General features: G+C 55.9%; 1 protein-coding gene across 2 annotated transcripts in view; it reads right to left on the bottom strand.

The window, feature by feature from the left end:
• Window positions 1-4,485, bottom strand: part of LOC149359462 (uncharacterized) — a 57,179-nt gene extending 52,694 nt beyond the window's left edge. For both annotated transcript variants that reach the window (XM_089571676.1, XM_089571679.1), the window contains exon 1: window positions 4,367-4,485. In XM_089571676.1, the coding sequence (XP_089427802.1) occupies window positions 4,367-4,432 (66 nt within the window). In that variant the 5' untranslated portion in view covers window positions 4,433-4,485. The remainder of the gene's footprint in view (window positions 1-4,366) is intronic.
• Between the last annotated feature and the right edge of the window lie 15,161 nt (window positions 4,486-19,646).

Raw genomic sequence — 19,646 nt, 5'->3', positions numbered from 1 at the left:
TTCTGGGTCACGTTCGCTACGGAGCAGCGAGTCACTGGGATTCTGGGTGCGACAAGCGTATCACTACTGCTGCGCACGATGACGACGACAAGTACGCCCTGAATGTGTAAATAGTCACTCCTTGGTTCTTCATCTTGAGAGAAGCAGTGCAAACACACAAGACAGCTGGGAGACGAGAGATAAGCAGTGATCTCTTTGTATGTCTTCTCCCTGCTACGCTGTGGATTTGCACTACTTATCTCAAGATAAGCAGCAGGCACGGGGAAGCCTCCCTGATACAACTGTCGCTGTTGTAATCCTCAAATAAAGCGCTTTTTCGCACTAAGTACTCTTCAGCTAACGAGTGAACGTGCTGGAGCGAAATTCTAGAATGATTACTTTCCCCTTTACACATTGTCTGTAGACTTTGCAATGACGGTTCTAATGTAGTCTTTACTTGTCTTCCATGCTCTCTTTGGTTTCATATGTGCCGTGAAATTCCCACAGCGGAAATACGCAGCAAGTCAAGGGAACATAAGATAGTCGATAACTTTACGGTAGCTTCAGCTTCTGTTTTCGGAGCTATTGAAAGCTGACTAACGCGCTTGTCAGTATTATTAATGTGATAGCGTTAGTGTTGTCGTCACACCCAGCAGCAAGTCAAGGGAACATAAGATAGTCGATAACTTTACGGTAGCTTCAGCTTCTGTTTTCGGAGCTAGAGAAAGCTGACTAACGCGCTTGTCAGTATTATTAATGTGATAGCGTTAGTGTTGTCGTCACACCCAAACCCCGCCCATATCCGGTGTCACGAAATTCGCTGATCAGCCGAGAGAGGTCACGATTTTTTTGACGCCCATCACAACCTGTTCCTTATGGGCCACCCTGACTTGTCGAGAGAGGTCACGACTTTGTGACGTCATCCAAATCACCAACCGGAGCAGGAGGCAACTTGGCCGCCGGATTGTGAGCAACCTGTCAACTGTGACATGCGGCAATGAAATTAACGATTGGTAATGAGAGAGGTCATATAACCTTTCGCTGCCATCACAACCTGCCTATCGGGTTGTGAGCAACCTAGTTTATAGACAGCAACCTCTACTGAGAATAGAAATCAAATATTTAAAAAAAATGTTAGATACGCAAATGTCGCCACCGTCACAGCCTAGCAGATACCTGTGATTAGCTAGCAGTGCGCATGTAGCGGTTGATGGACGACCATTAAAAAAAAAAAGCTGACGCAAACACACAAAGAAGTTGCAACAGGAGCTGCGGTTAGTGTGAAATCTAATGATATATCGCATCCCATTCTTCATAGCTCTGCAATAAACCAAGCTCTAATGTTTGGATTTTATAGTACTGTGTGGTGCATGAGCACGAAAGTGCTTTTTTGATTGTCATATATGTTTGTGCGTGTTACAGCAAAATCACTTGAGAGCCAACGCTTGCCCTGTCATTTCTTGCTGTGCGATTTTCTTTCCTGTTGATTTTTCGAATTAATTGCTAATTAAATGCGTAAAGCTATCGTTCTTGTGCGGTTCAATATTGAAACCTCGAAACTTGTTCTCGCAGGGTAGTAAAAGTTGCCGTCAATTTAAGATTATTCGTTGCCTTCTTTCTTCAGGGACACAGGCTTCTACAAACAGGGTTATTCGGCGGTGATGAAGGAGGAGACGTTCGGTGTTAGAGATGATGAAGACGAGGACATATATTTAAAGAAATTCACAAGGTAGAAAACTGCAAGTTACAGAAACGAAGTCACTCAGACAAATTCAATAACTGTAACTTAAAATAACTGATCTCACGCAGAGAAACACTCTAGTAGACATGATCTTACTTATCGACCAACGGTCGAAGCCTACAGTCTTTGTCAAAAGTAACCAGGCTGCACGTTTTTCTTCTCAGTCGTATATTAAAGCTATTGTTCCAGCTCTCTGTATGGTAAGAACCCCCGTTCTCACCTTCAAATAACTTTTTGATCTTTAGGGAAGCCGTGAGGGCTCTGTTATACGAATGAGAAGCAAACCATGGAGCCTGGTTACTTTTGCCAAAGACTGTACTTGTAGAAGTACGTGCCAAGTACGAAGCCTCTAGCTAAAACTGAACAAGACTGGTGTCTAATTCTTTTTCTTCAATTTTTATAGGTTTTCGCAAACAAAGAAGTTAGGGCGGTCATGTTTAGAGGCCCGGCCTAAATTTCGATAACCAATGGAATTTTAATATACGGTAGCCATAGCGCTGTAGGTTGGGCACAACCTCGAGCCTAAAATGAAAGCATTTTCAACACCCCCTCCCCGCGGAAGTCCTCTCCCTCTCCGCGTGATTTTATCTCCCCTTCTGCTCGGCCCTTGCTTTTCGTCTGTCCTCGTGTAGGTTAGGATCCATGTTTTTAGGCAGGGGTCCTACATTAAAGGTCTTTCTAAGGTCGTCCGGTACGTCCGCGTATCTGTCTATGAGTCCGCACGTGTTCCGACCCAACCTTCTCAGGAGCGCCCTTCCCGTAGAGGAGCCTCTGAGTCTGATGAGTTGTGCCCCCAATTGAGCCTCGGCAAGCTCATCGAAGGTATTGCTGATTCCGAGTTGGAGTAGCTTCTCGTTTGATGCGTTTCTGGGCAGGTGTAGAGCAATCTTGTATGCCTTCCTGAGAATACAGTCGGCTTGCTCTCGCTCCGCCTTTGTTGTTGCGTGGTAGGGCAAGGAGTACATAACTCTGCTAACGATTAGGCTGTTGACGAGTTTGAGGGTATCTTCTTCTTTCATCCCGTACCTTCTCTGAGAGACTCTACTGATCATTCTGCCAACCTGCTCCGCGGCTCTTCTCAACAGGCTGATGGTATGGCTGCATTTTCGGCTGCTCTGCAGCCACATGCCTAGGATTCGTACCATGTTCTGTTCTTGGATCAGTTGCCCCTCTAGAACTACTTCCAGCGAGCAGATAGAAAGGAGGCTAGGCCGATCAGAGAACACAGTCTATACGGACGCCTCCATGTACGTACATGCAGGGAAGCGCTTAGCCGCTACGGTGGTAGTTAATAGCACAGGAGACATGGCCACATGCGCCTCAGTGGAGGTCGTGGGCATAACGGAGGCCGAGGAAATTGCCGTCGCGCTGGCGGTAGCAGAAGGCTATAGGAAAGGCCGATCCCTAAACATCTTAACAGACTCGAAAGACACGTGTAAAAACTATACGAAGGGCAGAATTAGCGGCATGGCCCTCAGGATAATCAGTGGGGCAGCAGCCTCTGCTGAGAAGACACCCATACAACACATAATCTGGGTCCCAGGCCACGCAGGCATAGCGGGGAACGAAACAGCAGACAGCCTAGCTCGAGGGCTTACATACCGAGCAGGCATGTCAGATGTTCTGGAGCTTCAGCTACTAGCACGCGAGGGGGGATACACAGAGACATTACAACTATACAGAGGGACTAGATTCAAGTACCCACCACCACACAAAGCCCTCACGAGGGAGGAAGCAGTCGGCTGGCGTAGGCTACAAACAAACTCCTTCCCCAACTTGTACATCTATAACAAGATGTCACCAACACAATACATAGCAAACTGCCCCTGGTGCGGCGACACACCCACACTATACCACATCACATGGGAGTGCGAACGAAATAAAGCATTCCACCAACACGAATTCCCGAGTGCGGAGCAATGGGAGAGCCGGCTCACCAGCAGCGAGCTCGCGGCCCAACGGGCCTTAGTGCGGCACGCTACTGATGCAGCGCGACTCAGTGGAGCCCTGGACTAGGGGCCCAACCTTGCTGAAGAGAAGCCTCAAGTCGCCGGCGCCACGAAAGACGACGGAGGCTTCGAATCCGCGAATCTCTTAAAAGATCTAAATAAAAGTTTTCTACTACTACTATCTCCCCTTCTCCTTTCGCCGTCGCACCTGCGTGTCGCTTCTCGAAGGAGTTTTCCTAGCTAATCGACAGGGCGAGTTATTCACTGGCTCATCGTGGAAGTGTCGGATGGCGGAGGCAGGAAACGAGCCCCGCGACGCTTCGGTGCGGAGACCGGTTCTGACCTTTGACCGAGTCGGACGTGTTTTTTGACGCTCCTTCGACTTCAACCGGGCCTAGCTAAGCCGTGCAGCAACCGGGTTGGGCCCGCATCGCCTGCACGTACGACCCGCAGGCAACGGACCTGGACCTAGGATAACCACCTCCCGTGGCTCCCCGGCCATGGAGCCCCACCAGGAGGCCCGCGGCCGCGGAATGCGCAAGCCTAGGACTGTGCCGGACGGACCTCGTTCGCAGAGCGCACGCCGCGACCGGTCTATCGATTCATCTCCGCTGCTAGAGAGGTGGATAGAGTGCGTGCAACGCGCAACACAGCGCGCTGCCCTGACTCCGGAGACGGCGAAGGCAACGCTACGCACCTTGGCCCTTCCGCCACGTGCTGCTGCGATGGCGGCGCGCGTGGACCAACACCTGGGAGCCGCCATTGCCAGCCCGGTCCTGCAGCCACCACTCGGCGGCGGCTACATTCCAGCAGCGGTGGAAGCAGCTGTAGAAGAGCCAGAGGGCGACGATGCCATGGATCAAAGCACCCATCGCAAGCGGCGCCGTTCCACCCACTCTGAAGAGGGGGAGGGCAACAAAGGCAGCGGGGGCGAGGAATCTGCTGCTAAGCGCGAAGCGCTGCAGCTAACTGCACCTGTCTCACCTCCCCCTCCGCGTCCTGATGGAGCGACCACAGGACAAAGAGCCAGGGAGGTGACAGCCGACAATGGCGTGTCTGCCAGTGCTGGCTGCTTTCCCCCTGCTCTCGCCGGAACGCAAGCCCCCACCCTGAGGGACCAGCTGCCGGCGACGACATCGGCTGACGCGGCGCAGAAGCCAGCAAACCCAGCACGTGACCCAGAGGCCGCAGCTGCGGCTCTCAGACGGAGCGCGGCGCACGCTGCCAGTGTGCCTGACAGCAACGAACGCCACGCCCCCCTGGCATCCTCATGCTCACTGAAGACCGCCAGCCTGATCCCCTGGCGCCAGGCTTCAACCCGAGCACAGCGAAGGCGTAAGGCTGCTCTGCAGAGAGCTGCTGCTGCTGTGGCGGTACATGAAGAGCTCCACTGGACAGTCCTGTTCCGGCCAGCGGAACGCGGCGTGGTGGTGGTGGTAGTGGTTTATTTTAAAAAAAATAAAAAGTGAAGCAAAAGAGTGTTGCCGGCCGCGGCAATTGCTATCTAATATCTTAAGCACCCGAGCTGCAGCCGTCGGAAACGAAAGGGAAAGGGAGAGGATAGTGAGGAGAAGTATAGAGGGGAGCGACAGCGAGAAAGGACAGGGGAGAGCTTTGTACACTATTTACAAAATACAAAAGTAATCAAGTTCGCGCCGCTCGCGCGCTAATGTCCAAGCATTGTCCGAAAATAAGTGCGCGCGAGCGGCCACTGCGCACAATCACTTACACAAGAAGTAAACTGTATGTACATAGCCGCGCGCACGTAGCGTCCTGTCTCGGATTAATCGCGCGCGCGGCACACTGCACTGGCGGCCAGGGTGGGGCGCCTGGCCGCGTATACCGTCCGAGGTAGCACCCACGCAGCGTTCGTGTCACGCGTGCACTACCTGGCGTAGAGCAAGCGGGGAGTCAAGTCCGCCTGCTCGATGAACGCACAGAGGCTCACCATTGTTCTGTCACGGGTGCGCGCACTGCCGCGCGGCCACAGGAGCGCTTCGAGACTGTCCGGGATGATTCCCAGCGCCCTGTAGGCCGCGAGCATCTCGCGACGCGGCACTGCAGAAGCGGTACAGCGAAGGAGCATGTGCTCCACTGTCTCCACTGCGCCGCATTCAGCGCACGCGTCGCTCGACGAAAGTCCGTGGCGCACCCATCTTTCCCCGGGCCACACGCAGCCGACGCGCACTCGGATGATCATCGCCCGCTGGAGGCGCGACAGTGAGCGCGCGCCGACGAGAGAAATGCGCTCTCCTCGCGCGATGCGAGGGTCCGGGTGTTGCTGACAGAGGTGGTCGTAGATCACCGCACGCACGTCTTCCAGGGCGAGCGGCTCGTCGCTGGGAGGAAGCTGATGTGCGGCGGTGGCGAGCTCGTCGGATTGCTCGTTGCCGCGGATGCCGCAGTGACCCGGCACCCACTGCACGCGAATACTGCATCTGCGCTCCGCGAGGCGCTCAATGCGCTCGCGTAACGCGCACAGCAACGGGGTGCCACGGCCGGGAGTCTGCAGGCGGCTGAGGGCGGCACGGGAATCACACAGCAGAGCACACCTGGGTGGCGGCGGAGTAAGGGTGAGCACCAGGTCCAAGCCCAGGCGAAGACCCAGTAGCTCCGCCGTGGTCGAAGAGCCCAGGTAAGCCACTCTTTGCTGGCGGTGCAGCTGCAGGGCGGGGATGGCGGCCGCTGCGGCGAGCGAGCAGTTTTCGCTCACCACGGAGCCGTCAGTGAACACAAGCAGATGGTCGCGCAGTTGCTCGTAGATGACGGCTCCGGCTAGCTGCTGCACTGCACATAGTGGTGTGCTGCGTTTTCCCGCGATGCCAACGATCTCTCGCTGTACCTCCGTCGTGAGGGGCCAGGGGGAGCATAGGCCGTAGGGGGGCGTGGCGCGCGTCAGCTGGTCATATTCCTGCAGTGCCGCGCCCATTCTTGAGCGCGGGTAGTGACGAAGGCGCTGCAGGAGTTCCGCGCCGTCTGGTGCGCGGTGAAGGCGGTCAATGTGGTGCAGCGAGCGCTGCGTGGCCTGTAGCTGCAGCGGCCACGCGCCCGCCTCGGCCAGTGTCGCCTCGCATTGCGAGTTTCCGGGTAGACCGAGGCAGGTCCGCAGCGCTTTGCGATGCTGCACCTCCAGTGCCTTCCATGATGGTTTGCGCACCGTGACGAGGGGCAGCGCGTAGAGTATCGCCCCTAAGGCTGCGGCGTTGTAGAGGCGCAGCGCAGCCTGCTGAGAAATCCCCTGGCCCCGGGCGGTGAGCTTGTGCACAGCGGCTGTAGTCCTCTTCATCTGCTGGCAGGCCCTGGTCGCCGCGGGGCGGAAGGAGAGGCGCTGGTCGATTTCCAGGCCGAGGTACCGCACGGAGCTCTTCCACGGCAGCGGCGTCCCAGCCAACGTCAGCGGCGCCAGGCGGGCGCATCTGCGAGCTGCGCAGGCCATGGCTGCAGTCTTCTCCGCGCAAAGCGCCAGGCCGAGGCCCCGCAACCGGTCGCCGATAGCGTCAAGGGACCCCTGGAGGCAGTCTCTCACGCGGGAAGCCTCGCCCGGAGGTCCCAAGCACCACAGAGCGATGTCGTCCGCGTATATGGAGATGTACACGCGGTGCCGGTTGCCTGTGGGCAGACAGCCCGGCACCGCCGACATCGCCACATTGAAGAGGAACGGGGACAACACCGACCCCTGCGGCACGCCTAGATCCACCGAGCGGGGCTGAGAGAGAGCCGCTCCCACGCGCACGCGAATAGTGCGCGCGTTGAGGAACCCCTGCACATAACGCAACAGACGACCGGCCACGCCCGCCTCTTCCAGCCTCGCGAGAATTACCGCACGGTGGACGTTGTCAAACGCACTCGACACGTCGAGCAGCAAGAGCAGTGCTACCTGCCGCGCCGCCACGGCGTGCTCGAGTGCGGAGACAACGTCCGCGATTGAATCTGCCGCGCAGCGCATCCCGCGAAACCCTGTCTGACGCTCGTCGAACAAGTCTGCCTCCACGGCCCGCGCATGCAGGCGTTGGAGCGCCATATGCTCCATCAGCTTGCATGCCGCCGACGTTAGCGCCACTGGCCGGTATCCGGTCAGCTCCGTGGGTGGGCGGCCTGGCTTCGGTATCGGGCAGACGACCGCTGTGCGCCACTCCTCAGGTAGCACCCCGCGTTCCCACACCAGGTTGAGCTGCCGCAGGAGGACTTGACGTTGTTCCGCGTCCAGGTTGCGCAGCATCTGGTACGTAACCCCGTCTGGCCCGGGCGATGAGCGGCGGGTGCAGTGGTGCAGCGCGTCGTTCAGTTAACGCGGCGTGGCCATAAGCAGGGAACAGGGCTGGGAGATTGCTGAGGAGCTGGGCCCACGCCCTGGCGTGCTGGCGGTTCGCGTTAACACGCGGCGGAACGTCGTGGCGGTGGACACCGGCTGCGCAGCTACCTTCGGCTCGCTTCTGGCCACGACTGTCATCCGTGGCCTGGCTGTGTGCGCCAGGGAGCCAGCTCCTCGCAACCAGTCCAGTGGGCTCGTGTTCGGCGTGGACGCGCGCCCCTCAGCGGACCAGCTGCTTGCCGCAGTGGAGTCGGCGGTGGCAGTGACGTCGGCGTCGCTGTCGGGAAGCACGCTGCTTCTCCGATTTGCGGCGCCGATCCCGCCGCCGCATGTGTTCATTTACAGGCGGCGCCTCGCTGTCCGGCCCTGCCGCCCGCGCCCACTGCAGTGTTCCCGCTGTTCCAGCCTGGGCCATGCCACCGAGGACTGCAGAGCTGCTGCCCGCTGTGCCCGCTGCGGTGCACCACACGACACTGGAGCGTGCACCAGCGGAAAATCGCGCTGCTCAAATTGCGGCGGTCGACACCCTGCCACGGACCCTTCATGCCCCCACTGGCAACGAGAGAGGCATGTCGCCACGATTTTGGCTTCGTCAGAGGTGCCTCTCTCACGACGGGCCGTGCGCGCGGTTGTACGCGAAGAAACGGCTCCGCAGGCTGCACAGCAGCAACCAAGCAAGCGCAGCTATGCGCAGGTTGCGGGCCACAGCAAGCAGCAGCAGCAGCAGCCTTCTCAGCAGCTCCGGCCTCAGAAGCAGCGGGGGCAGCATCCCAAGCAGCAGGCCGGTTCCCGCACCGCACCAGTGAGGCCCGCACCGACTATATACCTCCGGTGGCTCCCCTCTGGACGCACGCGACGCCTTAATCGAGCGCCTGCAGGCCGCGCTGCGAGCACTAAGCGTGCTCCTGCCAGAGGGCTCCGAGGGTCGCCGCATCTGTGAGGAAGCGACAGGCCCTCCTGCACTAAACAGCCAACAACATGGCTAGTCGCCGGGCAGTACCCCGCATTCCCACAGTCCTGCAATGGAACGTTCGCTCCCTTGCAGCGCGATACGCTGAGCTCCGCTCACGCATAACATCTGAACAACCAGAGGTGATCGCGCTGCAGGAAACTTACGTCCGGCTGCGGGATGGGGAGCCCCAAAGGCGGCTGCCCGGCTACATCGGTTACCATTCACCAACGAAGTGTGAGGAGGAGTCATGTGCATCAATCCCCTGCGGCGACCCAGCCCATCGACCCGGAAAATCGCGGGCCTCCATCTATGTGCGGCGCGACGTCCAGCACGCGCTCGTCGGCACGGCGGCGGCGACGAGTGACGTTCAGGAGTGCGTGGCAGTGACAGTGCGCGTCGGGGGTGTTGACACATCAGTGGCCAGTGTTTATGTGCGCCCAGCTGTGGCGTGGAACGCGCTGTGTTTTCGTGCAGTGTCGTCGTGTTGTGCCCCGCGCCAGCTCATAGTTGGTGACTTCAACGCCCATCATTGTGCGTGGGGCAGTGCGCGCAACGACCGGCGCGGCGACGACCTGCATGACACAGCAACGCAGCTGGGACTCACTCCTCTCAACACTGACCAGCCCACCTTCCGACGGCGTGGATCGTCAGGCTCCTGCATCGACGTTGCGTTCGCGTCCAGCGGCATCGAGGCGACCTGGCGTCGTGCACCATCACTCTGGGGCTCGGATCACTTCTCCATCACCATAGAGCCCACTGCTAAAGAGGCGCGCCCCATGCGTACGTACGCAATCGTGAATTGGGGCCGCTTCCGCCAAGAGGTGGACGCCGCCGCTGCGTCCGGCGCCGATTACTTCACCAGTCTTGTCCGGAGCGCCCTCGCAGCCACGCGTCGCGCAGAGGTGCGGGCAGGTCAGCCAACACCCGACAATAAGCTGCTCGATCTGCGCGACAAAAGGGACAAGCCAGAAGACTGGACGGTCTACAATCGGCTGGACGCAGCTGCAATGCGTCACTCCAACAAGCTTTATCGACGGCAGTGGGCTTCTCTCTGCAACACGATGGAGAAGGATCGCAGCTCGCGGCGGCTCTTCACCACCCTGCGGCGCATCACTACACCTCAGGCGAGCCCCTGGCCGCTCTCGCCATCTCGAGCGGCCAAACAAACCAACAGCTGGCTGAGCAGTTCGCTGACCGATTTGCGCCACAGCGTCCCGCGAGCAGTGCAGTGACGACATCGGGCCCCAGTTTTGACGCCAGGTACTCTTCCCCCGCCCCGGATGACGGCCCGTGCAACGCGCTCTTCACAGCGGCGGAACTGAACGACGCGCTGCACCACTGTACCCGCCGCTCATCGCCCGGGCCAGACGGGGTTACGTACCAGATGCTGCGCAACCTGGACGCGGAACAACGTCAAGTCCTCCTGCGGCAGCTCAACCTGGTGTGGGAACGCGGGGTGCTACCTGAGGAGTGGCGCACAGCGGTCGTCTGCCCGATACCGAAGCCAGGCCGCCCACCCACGGAGCTCAGCGGATACCGGCCAGTGGCGCTAACGTCGGCGGCATGCAAGCTGATGGAGCATATGGCGCTCCAACGCCTGCATGCGCGGGCCGCGGAGGCAGACTTGTTCGACGAGCGTCAGACAGGGGCATGCGCGGGCCGCGGAGGCAGACTTGTTCGACGAGCGTCAGACAGGGTTTCGCGGGATGCGCTGCGCGGCAGATTCAATCGCGGACGTTGTCTCCGCACTCGAGCACGCCGTGGCGGCGCGGCAGGTAGCACTGCTCTTGCTGCTCGACGTGTCGAGTGCGTTTGACAACGTCCACCGTGCGGTAATTCTCGCGAGGCTGGAAGAGGCGGGCGTGGCCGGTCGTCTGTTGCGTTATGTGCAGGGGTTCCTCAACGCGCGCACTATTCGCGTGCGCGTGGGAGCGGCTCTCTCTCAGCCCCGCCCGGTGGATCTAGGCGTGCCGCAGGGGTCGGTGTTGTCCCCGTTCCTTTTCAATGTGGCGATGTCGGCGGTGCCGGGCTGTCTGCCCACAGGCAACCGTCACCGCGTGTACATCTCCATATACGCGGACGACATCGCTCTGTGGTGCTTGGGACCTCCGGGCGAGGCTTCCCGCGTGAGAGACTGTCTCCAGGGGTCCCTTCACGCTATCGGCGACCGGTTGCGGGGCCTCGGCCTGGCGCTTTGCGCGGAGAAGACTGCAGCCATGGCCTGCGCAGCTCGCAGATGCGCCCGCCTGGCGCCGCTGACGTTGGCTGGGACGCCGCTGCCGTGGAAGAGCTCCGTGCTGTACCTCGGCCTGGAAATCGACCAGCGCCTCTCCTTCCGCCCCGCGGCGACCAGGGCCTGCCAGCAGATGAAGAGGACTACAGCCGCTGTGCACAAGCTCACCGCCCGGGGCCAGGGGATTTCTCAGCAGGCTGCGCTGCGCCTCTACAACGCCGCAGCCTTAGGGGCGATACTCTACGCGCTGCCCCTCGTCACGGTGCGCAAACCATCATGGAAGGCACTGGAGGTGCAGCATCGCAAAGCGCTGCGGACCTGCCTCGGTCTACCCGGAAACTCGCAATGCGAGGCGACACTGGCCGAGGCGGGCGCGTGGCCGCTGCAGCTACAGGCCACGCAGAGCTCGCTGCACCACACTGACAGCCTTCAGCGCGCACCAGACGGCGCGGAACTCCTGTAGCGCCTTCGTCACTACCCGCGCTCAAGAATGGGCGCGGCACTGCAGGAATATGACCAGCTGACGCGCGCCACGCCCCCCTACGGCCTCTGCTCCCCCTGGCCCCTCACGACGGAGGTACAGCGAGAGATCGTCGGCATCGCGGGAAAACGCAGCACACCACTATGTGCAGTGCAGCAGCTAGCCGGAGCCGTCATCTACGAGCAACTGCGCGACCATCTGCTTGTGTTCACTGACGGCTCCGTGGTGAGCGAAAACTGCTCGCTCGCCGCAGCGGCCACCATCCCCGCCCTGCAGCTGCACCGCCAGCAAAGAGTGGCTTACCTGGGCTCTTCGACCACGGCGGAGCTACTGGGTCTTCGCCTGGGCTTGGACCTGGTGCTCACCCTTACTCCGCCGCCACCCAGGTGTGCTCTGCTGTGTGATTCCCGTGCCGCCCTCAGCCGCCTGCAGACTCCCGGCCGTGGCACCCCGTTGCTGTGCGCGTTACGCGAGCGCATTGAGCGCCTCGCGGAGCGCAGATGAAGTATTCGCGTGCAGTGGGTGCCCGGTCACTGCGGCATCCGCGGCAACGAGCAAGCCGACGAGCTCGCCACCGCCGCACATCAGCTTCCTCCCAGCGACGAACCGCTCGCCCTGGAAGACGTGCGTGCGGTGATCTACGACCACCTCCGTCAGCAACACCCGGACCCTCGCATCGCGCGAGGAGAGCGCATTTCTCTCGTCGGCGCGCGCTCACTGTCGCGCCTCCAACGGGCGATGATCATCCGAGTGCGCGTCGGCTGCGTGTGGCCCGGGGAAAGACGGGTGCGCCACGGACTTTCGTCGAGCGACGCGTGCGCTGACTGCGGCGCAGTGGAAACATTGGAGCACATGCTCCTTCGCTGTACCGCTTCTGCAGTGCCGCGTCGCGAGATGCTCGCGGCCTACAGGGCGCTGGGAGTCATCCCGGACAGTCTCGAAGCGCTCCTGTGGCCGCGCGGCAGTGCGCGCACCCGTGACAGAACAATGGTGAGCCTCTGTGCGTTCATCGAGCAGGCGGACTTGACTCCCCGCTTGCTCTACGCCAGGTAGTGCACGCGTGACACGAACGCTCCGTGGGTGCTACCTCGGACGGTATACGCGGCCGGGCGCCCCACCCCGGCCGCTAGTGCAGTGTGCCGCGCGCGCGATTAGTCCGAGACAGGACGCTACGTGCGCGCGGCTATGTACATACAGTTTACTTCTTGTGTAAGTGATTGTGCGCAGTGGCCGCTCGCGCGCACGTATTTTCGGACAATGCTTGGACATTAGCGCGCGAGCGGCGCGAACTTGATTACTTTTGTATTTTGTAAATAGTGTACAAAGCTCTACCCTGTCCTTTCTCGCTGTCGCTCCCCTCTATACTTCTCCTCACTATCCTCTTCCTTTCCCTTTCGTTTCCGCCGGCGGCAGCTCGGGTGCTTAAGATATTAGATAGCAATTGCCGCGGCCGGCAACACTCTTTTGCTTCACTTTTATTTTTTTTTATTTTTTTTTAATAAACCACTACCACCACGCTTCGGTGCCATCAAGAATGCCAACAAACGATCGAAAGGGCCCTTCGCGTAACTCGACGCAGGTTCGCATATTTCCGCGGAAGTGTCATGGGGATCCGCCGCCGTGGGAACGAGGCACTGGATCGAGCGGCGCCGCATGCTGTTACGTTTCGCCTTCGTCGTGAGGAAAAATCGGCGCGGTTGCAGCGGAATGCCGACGAGTCATGAAAGGCATGCGGGGTCAACGCCTGGATTAGCCACGGAAGCGGTGTCAGTAATCCACCCCGCAACTGGCCAGCCCAGCTCTGCAGTGCACCCTCCTCAACAGAAAGAAGTTAGCTGCCACGGTCGGCAGTACTTGACATTCCAAGGGGCCCGGGTGTCAGCTGGGTCCAGTCATCAAGTTTGACAGCAGCGTCCGTCTTCTAAAAAGAAGTTATCAGCGAGCGTTTCTCCTGCACCGCGTGGACTTGCACGTAGCCTGCACCCTGCACGTGCGACCACATGAAAAGCGCGGGAACGCCGCTCTCCGACATTCCGGTGTCTGCGCGACGTAGACTGCATCTCTCCATCTCAACACGTGACGGGGGTGTGTTCCCTAATGAGAGAGTGACAGAAGCCAACAGCCACAGAAACCAAGGGGCACAGGGGATTTTTTTTTTAAGTCATTAAAAAAAAATCCCCTGTGCCCCTTGGTTTCTGTGGCTGTTGGCTTCTGTCATATTTATAACGAGCCCCTCATCCTCTTCCCTTGTTTGCCTAATGAGAGAGTGTGTGATGGGTGCCACGGTGAACTTTTCTGGACTCCTTCGTCGGCAGGCCCGGCCCCCATCTAGGGACTCCAGGGAAAGGAAACGCTATAAAACTCGGCGCCTTGGACGGCTTAGTAGCTCCTGACCATCGAGCTCATCGTCATGTAGCTTCTCGTCATCAAGCTCCTTGTTATGGAGACTCTCTTACTGAGATGTTCTCTCAGTTGCTGTTTGTATATAATGTAAATTTACCTGTATAAAGTTCTTCCTGTCTTCCCGGAACCTCGTCTCCGACCTCCCTCATCCCCTCTCCGACCCGACCACGCTACCTGAGCCGCAACAACTGGCGGCAGCGGTGGGATGCTGCTACCACGACTCGTAACAATGCCCGCCACTGCCCTTTGTGTGCGTCACGCGTGCCTTCTTGGCATGATGGTGCTAGGAGCCCTCGGCCGTCGTAAGCGACGTTTACATGACGGGGTTGAGTTGAGAGGTTGAGTTGAAAACCGGTTACTGGGTTCATGTAAACACGGCAGAGTCGGGTCCGGGAGTCGAGGAAGCGAGTCCAGACAACTCCGCTGCAGGGGGCTGCAGGGCGCCTCCAAGACAGCGGTGCCGCGCCGCTGTCTTGGAGGCTGCCACTGCCCTCTCCCGCTGCGCTGCTCGACACTTGGTGTCGCTGCAGTTGAACCGGTCTCGACTCGCTAAAACCGAGTTCATGTAAACATGCAGTGGTCGAGTTTGGCTGACCTTGTTCAACTCGATCCCCTGACTCGACCCGCCGCTGTCGGGTTCATGTAAACGAGGCTGTAGTCGTACCAGCGACTTCCGCGCTTTTGTGGATTTTTGAGGGGAACGCGCGGGTGGGGAGCTCGGGGCTTTACAGCGAACTTTCCGCGTAGATCGAAGGCGCGCAGTGACCTCAGGTTACTGCAATTAAAATAAACTAAAGAGGTCATAATGAAGCGCGGCCTTACAGTTGTGCAAGGAGTTTTTCGATGGGCAATTTGCGGGCCGTCTTTCACCTCTGCTATAAACTCCTCTGCGGGCTGTCTGCCCTATCTTTCTCCCAGTCCGCAAGGAAATCCGATCTAAATGTCAGATACGAAGGCTCTTGACTGACTACTCTGCACAACGAGCTCGTTTTGCGCAAATTGCACATGTAGAAATACTGAACCACCGAAGTTTCGCGTCACGTGCAGTTTTCTAGATGGTTTCCTGAGCTTGTCAGCCAGTAAGGCTTCAGTACAAACCTGACTGCATTGTTCTGTAATTTCTCTTATTTTTAGTTTCATATCTGTTCTCCCAATGAGCTAAAGGAACGTTCATGTCCCTTGTTGATGCCATGTGAAAAAAAAAATATGCTACAAAAGACTGCGGTTGACTTGTGAGCTCATTTAACTGCGACAACAGAGGCCTCGCGGCCCGATAAAGATTTGAATAAGACTGGAACCAAGGCTGCTTAGAGCTGTCTTATCCAAATCTCGTCCAGTGTCATCTATGCTTGGGCAGCCTCGAGATGCTCGCTGAGCGTATGTTGTGGCGCGAACATGTGCTTCCCAACACGACGAATTCCCTTGACACTTTCAGCTCAAGCGGCGTTTACGCTTCGGGCGGGACGGCAGAACCTTTCTTGCAGAGCTTCTTCGCTCCGAGATCGAGCACCCGTCTTGTCGTAGATGGGCCGGTCGACAGTGACGTCAAGCTGCACTTTAGCGCTGGTGCCGACCGAGGCCGAACCTGCCGGTGCAAAATAGTTCGTCATTAAGTATTAACGCGGCGCACTGGTGTTCTGAGCTCATTTTCGTAATCACTATATGCCCGTAGGCCTCTTTAAAGGCAAAGAAAAAACGGACACCCGAAAATATTGTGTATGTACCCTATTAATTCTTACTGCCACTCATGATTCAGTAAGTAATGACATGGTAGAAACATGGCTAGGTTTTAAGCTGGGCGTGTGAAAATAATTTCCCTCTCTCCTTCTCCACTCGTCACCAACAGCCCCCGTCAAAAGTTACCCCAAGGGGTTCGCTTCTAAGTTGTTTAGCGAGTCTCCAAAGCAGGTATATCAGTTCAAAGCTTGGGAGGATTGAGGACGCGAGGCCATTCCTCTCTCGAGAGGTTACGGTCGCTGAGGACGCATAAAGAGGCATGAAGCAGGCCTCACAAGCAAACCCCTCGGGCCGTATACTTTTACAGGAGGTGTACCGTCTTTGTCCAAAGTAACCAGGCTTCATGGTTTGCTTCTAGCTTGTATAGTGGAGCCCTTGTGGCTTTCCTAAAGATCAAAAGGTGTTGGAAGGTAAGAAGACCTCCAATTCTTACCTTTAACGACCATTTCAGCTTCAGGGAAGCTGTAAGGGCTCCACTGTTCGAGCTAGAAGCAAACCATGCAGCCTGGTTATTTTTGACAAAGACGGTACCTTAGTATAGCAGGCACTACGAATGTTGGCAGAATTCGCAACTATGCTCGGCTGAGCGCTGAAGCAAAGCGTGCTTTCAAATGCCCCACGCTTGCAGTCGTTTGACTCCGAAGAGCGCGAGTTACGACGGCGTCGGGACGCGCGGCTTCTGTGTAGATAAGAGGCCGGCAGGCTGAAGTGTCGCGCATGACAGCCCCAGGAAGCCCGTCGAGTGGACGGAGACGCGGGCGCGTTCAAGCGCGGTTGCAACCAGACACAAGTGTACACATATCTGGCGACCAGCGCCGACCTCGTCAGGCGACATCCGTCAGCCTTGGGAGCGACGAGGATAGTTTAGGATTCGAATTGAGCCCCACGCGTCGCCAGAACGGGTTTTCGCAGGTCACTCTCCCCGAGGGAATCGAACAAGTCGCGGGCGTAGGCGAACAGGCGCCTTGAGCCGCTTTTAAATTTCAGTGCGCCCTGCAACAACACAAAATCGGAGACTACAGTATGAGTCCAAGACGCAAACAAATATTTTATTCATCAAATACGAATACATACAATAATATTGTGATTATTTCTTTATCTCGACGTGATATACATTATGTCCTTATGCCCAATGCAGGCCCAATATAGGCAAAAAAAAAAGCAAAATCATGGAATGCTGATCATAAACGAGTATATAGAGAAAAGAATACGCCTACAGAAGAAATTGAACTGAGTTTTAGAATAACGCTGTCTCCAGCGAACTTTAAATGCCACAAGTGTCTGCCAGTCAGGCGCGGTGCTGACGGATTTTCGAACATCGCGACCCAGGTGTGAACTTTTAAGAATTCTGCTCTCAAAACGAAGCTATTGAAGGAGCGGTTGGTATGGGAAATTTAACGTCCTAAGTTGCACATGTGTTATGAGAAACACCGCTAAATAGAGCTCACCACCTTTAGACCACCTGGGTTTGTTTAACGCGCACTGTCATAGGACAGCACATAGGTGTTTTTGGGTTTCACTACATCGAAACGCGGCCACCACGGCACGTATTCTTTCCCGCTTTGCAGGAGTGGTTACGCAGAGCGAACAGGAGAAAATTGCGATACATAGCTAGACACTTGCTTAGCAAATCGCGCTGGTGGTAGCTGCGGCAAATAGGCATCGAAGCTCATTCCACAGATCAATGGTGTGCGGAGCATTGTTTGTATAAAAAGAACCAATCACATGATGACATGTATTGCTGCCATCATGCGCAAAATTTTAAAGATTTCGCTCCCCTTTTTTTTTTCAGCAGTTTTCGGTGAATTTTCGCTGTTATTCGCAGCGGCAAAGAGTAAGCGTCCTAGTATATCATCATACATTACACAGGCATCCATGATACATTTTCACTAGATGTTACCTTCAGCAGACAGCTTATTATTAGCCTCGTCTATCAGGAATCTATACCATATATAGGTACCTATATTTTATGATTATTCCATCATTTCTACTTGACTGGGGCAGTAACTTTAGTGCGTTTTCTGCGTCTGTGCGCCATTAGCGTCGTGTCCCTGTAATTATATACATTTTTTTTTCAGACTGTCAGCGTTATGCTAAGACAGGAGTTGCGGTTATAGAATAAGATCAAATACAATACAAACAAATACAATAGAACTTTGCAGAGACATTCAACCATTCATTACAAATCATTTAGGAAAAGCAGAACATAACGGAACATGAACATGAATGGTTTCCTTCAAAGCATTCAAAAAACAAAACCATAATTAACCCCAAATAAAGATTTTCAAGTAAGATGCAATACATCAACGCATCAGAAGGGATAAAAGTATTGCCTCAATCTGTTTGGAGTTATAGATTGTGCCTTAAGCAGATGCGAACAGCAAGCAATAAACCGCAACAATGATTAAAACAAAATGAGATTTTTTCATAATAATGCAGACCAATCACAAATATTTCGCGAGGGCGTTTTCGAAAGCTTTTAAATCAGAACATTGCATAACCTTTTTTGGCAGTTTGCTCCATTCATCAATGGTTCCAACCAGAAAAGAGTATTTGAAATAACCTGTTCTAAAATCAAGCCGCCGCGGGGGCTCAGTAGTTATGGTGCTCGGCTGCTGACCTGGAAGACGCGGGTTCGATCCCGGCCGCGGCGGTCTAATTTCGATGGAGGCGAAATTCTAGAGGCCCGTGTGTTGTGCGATGTCAGTGCACGTTAAAGAACCCCAGGTGGTCGAAATTTCCGGAGCCCTTCACTACGGCGTCCCTCATAGCCTGAGTCGCTTTCGGACGTTAAACCCACTTAAACCGTAAACCTGTTCTATAATAAAGTGGTGCGATATCTTTGGAATTCTTTGTGCTACTGTCAGCAGGATTCTGTGGTTTGATGTATCTGTCCATGTTTACTTTATAATCTGCGTTCAACACGTAAAATAAAACGAGTATGAGTTTGTTATACTGCATTTTCTCTTCCCCAGTCTTCAGTCCCGGCCTGCTTCTAAGTCCAGACACTGATAAGGCAGAAAAACAAAATGCTTTGGAATGCGCCTCCAGGCAGTAGGGGAAAACCAGAGCTCCAAAGGCAGTCGGTCAGTTACAATGTAGGTGGGCAACGTGTATTCCACAAAGTAAGCCGATCAGGAAGCACGAGTTGCTTACGAGGTGTGGAGGTAAGGGAAAGCTGGTGACTGGCGTTTGTGTCGGCATCAACATGTCTACCCCGAGAACGTTACTTACCTGTCCAATGCCAGACGACGCGATCTTTGACCGTAACGCTGTATTGTATGGCTGCGATACTGCACAAGCGCTGATCTGTGCCGCACGAGGGAATCACTCCTAACGGCATGGAAAACCCGGCAACCCCAAACGGTCGGCAAGGTGCAAATAATGGTCACTGTTTAAATTGAATGTGGGCACACGCGACGTAGGGCTGTCCAGCGGTAGTAAAGCAAAATAAAAGGAGCTTTTCAGTCGTGTACTTCCTCAAAAGTTGCATCTATCAGCGAACTTGCAAGATTGTACGCATTAAAAATGCTTTAACGTTTCCGCGATAAAGATATATAGAAATTGTTCCATCACGTTGCATTATCAGTCCCGATTATTCAAGCGAAGCAGTAAATTGTTGGTTGCGATTACGATTTTGCATACGCTTTGCACGACAGGTGTAGTCGGCTGTGGTGAAGGACGTATATAAATCAAAGCGTTGCTATACTGCGTCAGTCAGATAAATGTGGCACAAAAATCAACGTTGAGCAGTCCACGGTGTTACACAGGGCATAACATGTGAACGAGCAAAACAAAATAACGGTGGCCGATCCGAGGTGTTAAAACGGAAACGAAAAAAAAAAAAGGGAAGCTGTAA

The sequence above is a fragment of the Amblyomma mixtum genome, chromosome 2, assembly GCF_055824585.1.
Source record: "Amblyomma mixtum isolate Tamu chromosome 2, ASM5582458v1, whole genome shotgun sequence".
Lineage (NCBI taxonomy): Eukaryota > Metazoa > Arthropoda > Arachnida > Ixodida > Ixodidae > Amblyomma > Amblyomma mixtum.
Note: the sequence above shows the minus strand (reverse complement) of the source record. Positions and strands in the feature narration are given on the sequence as shown.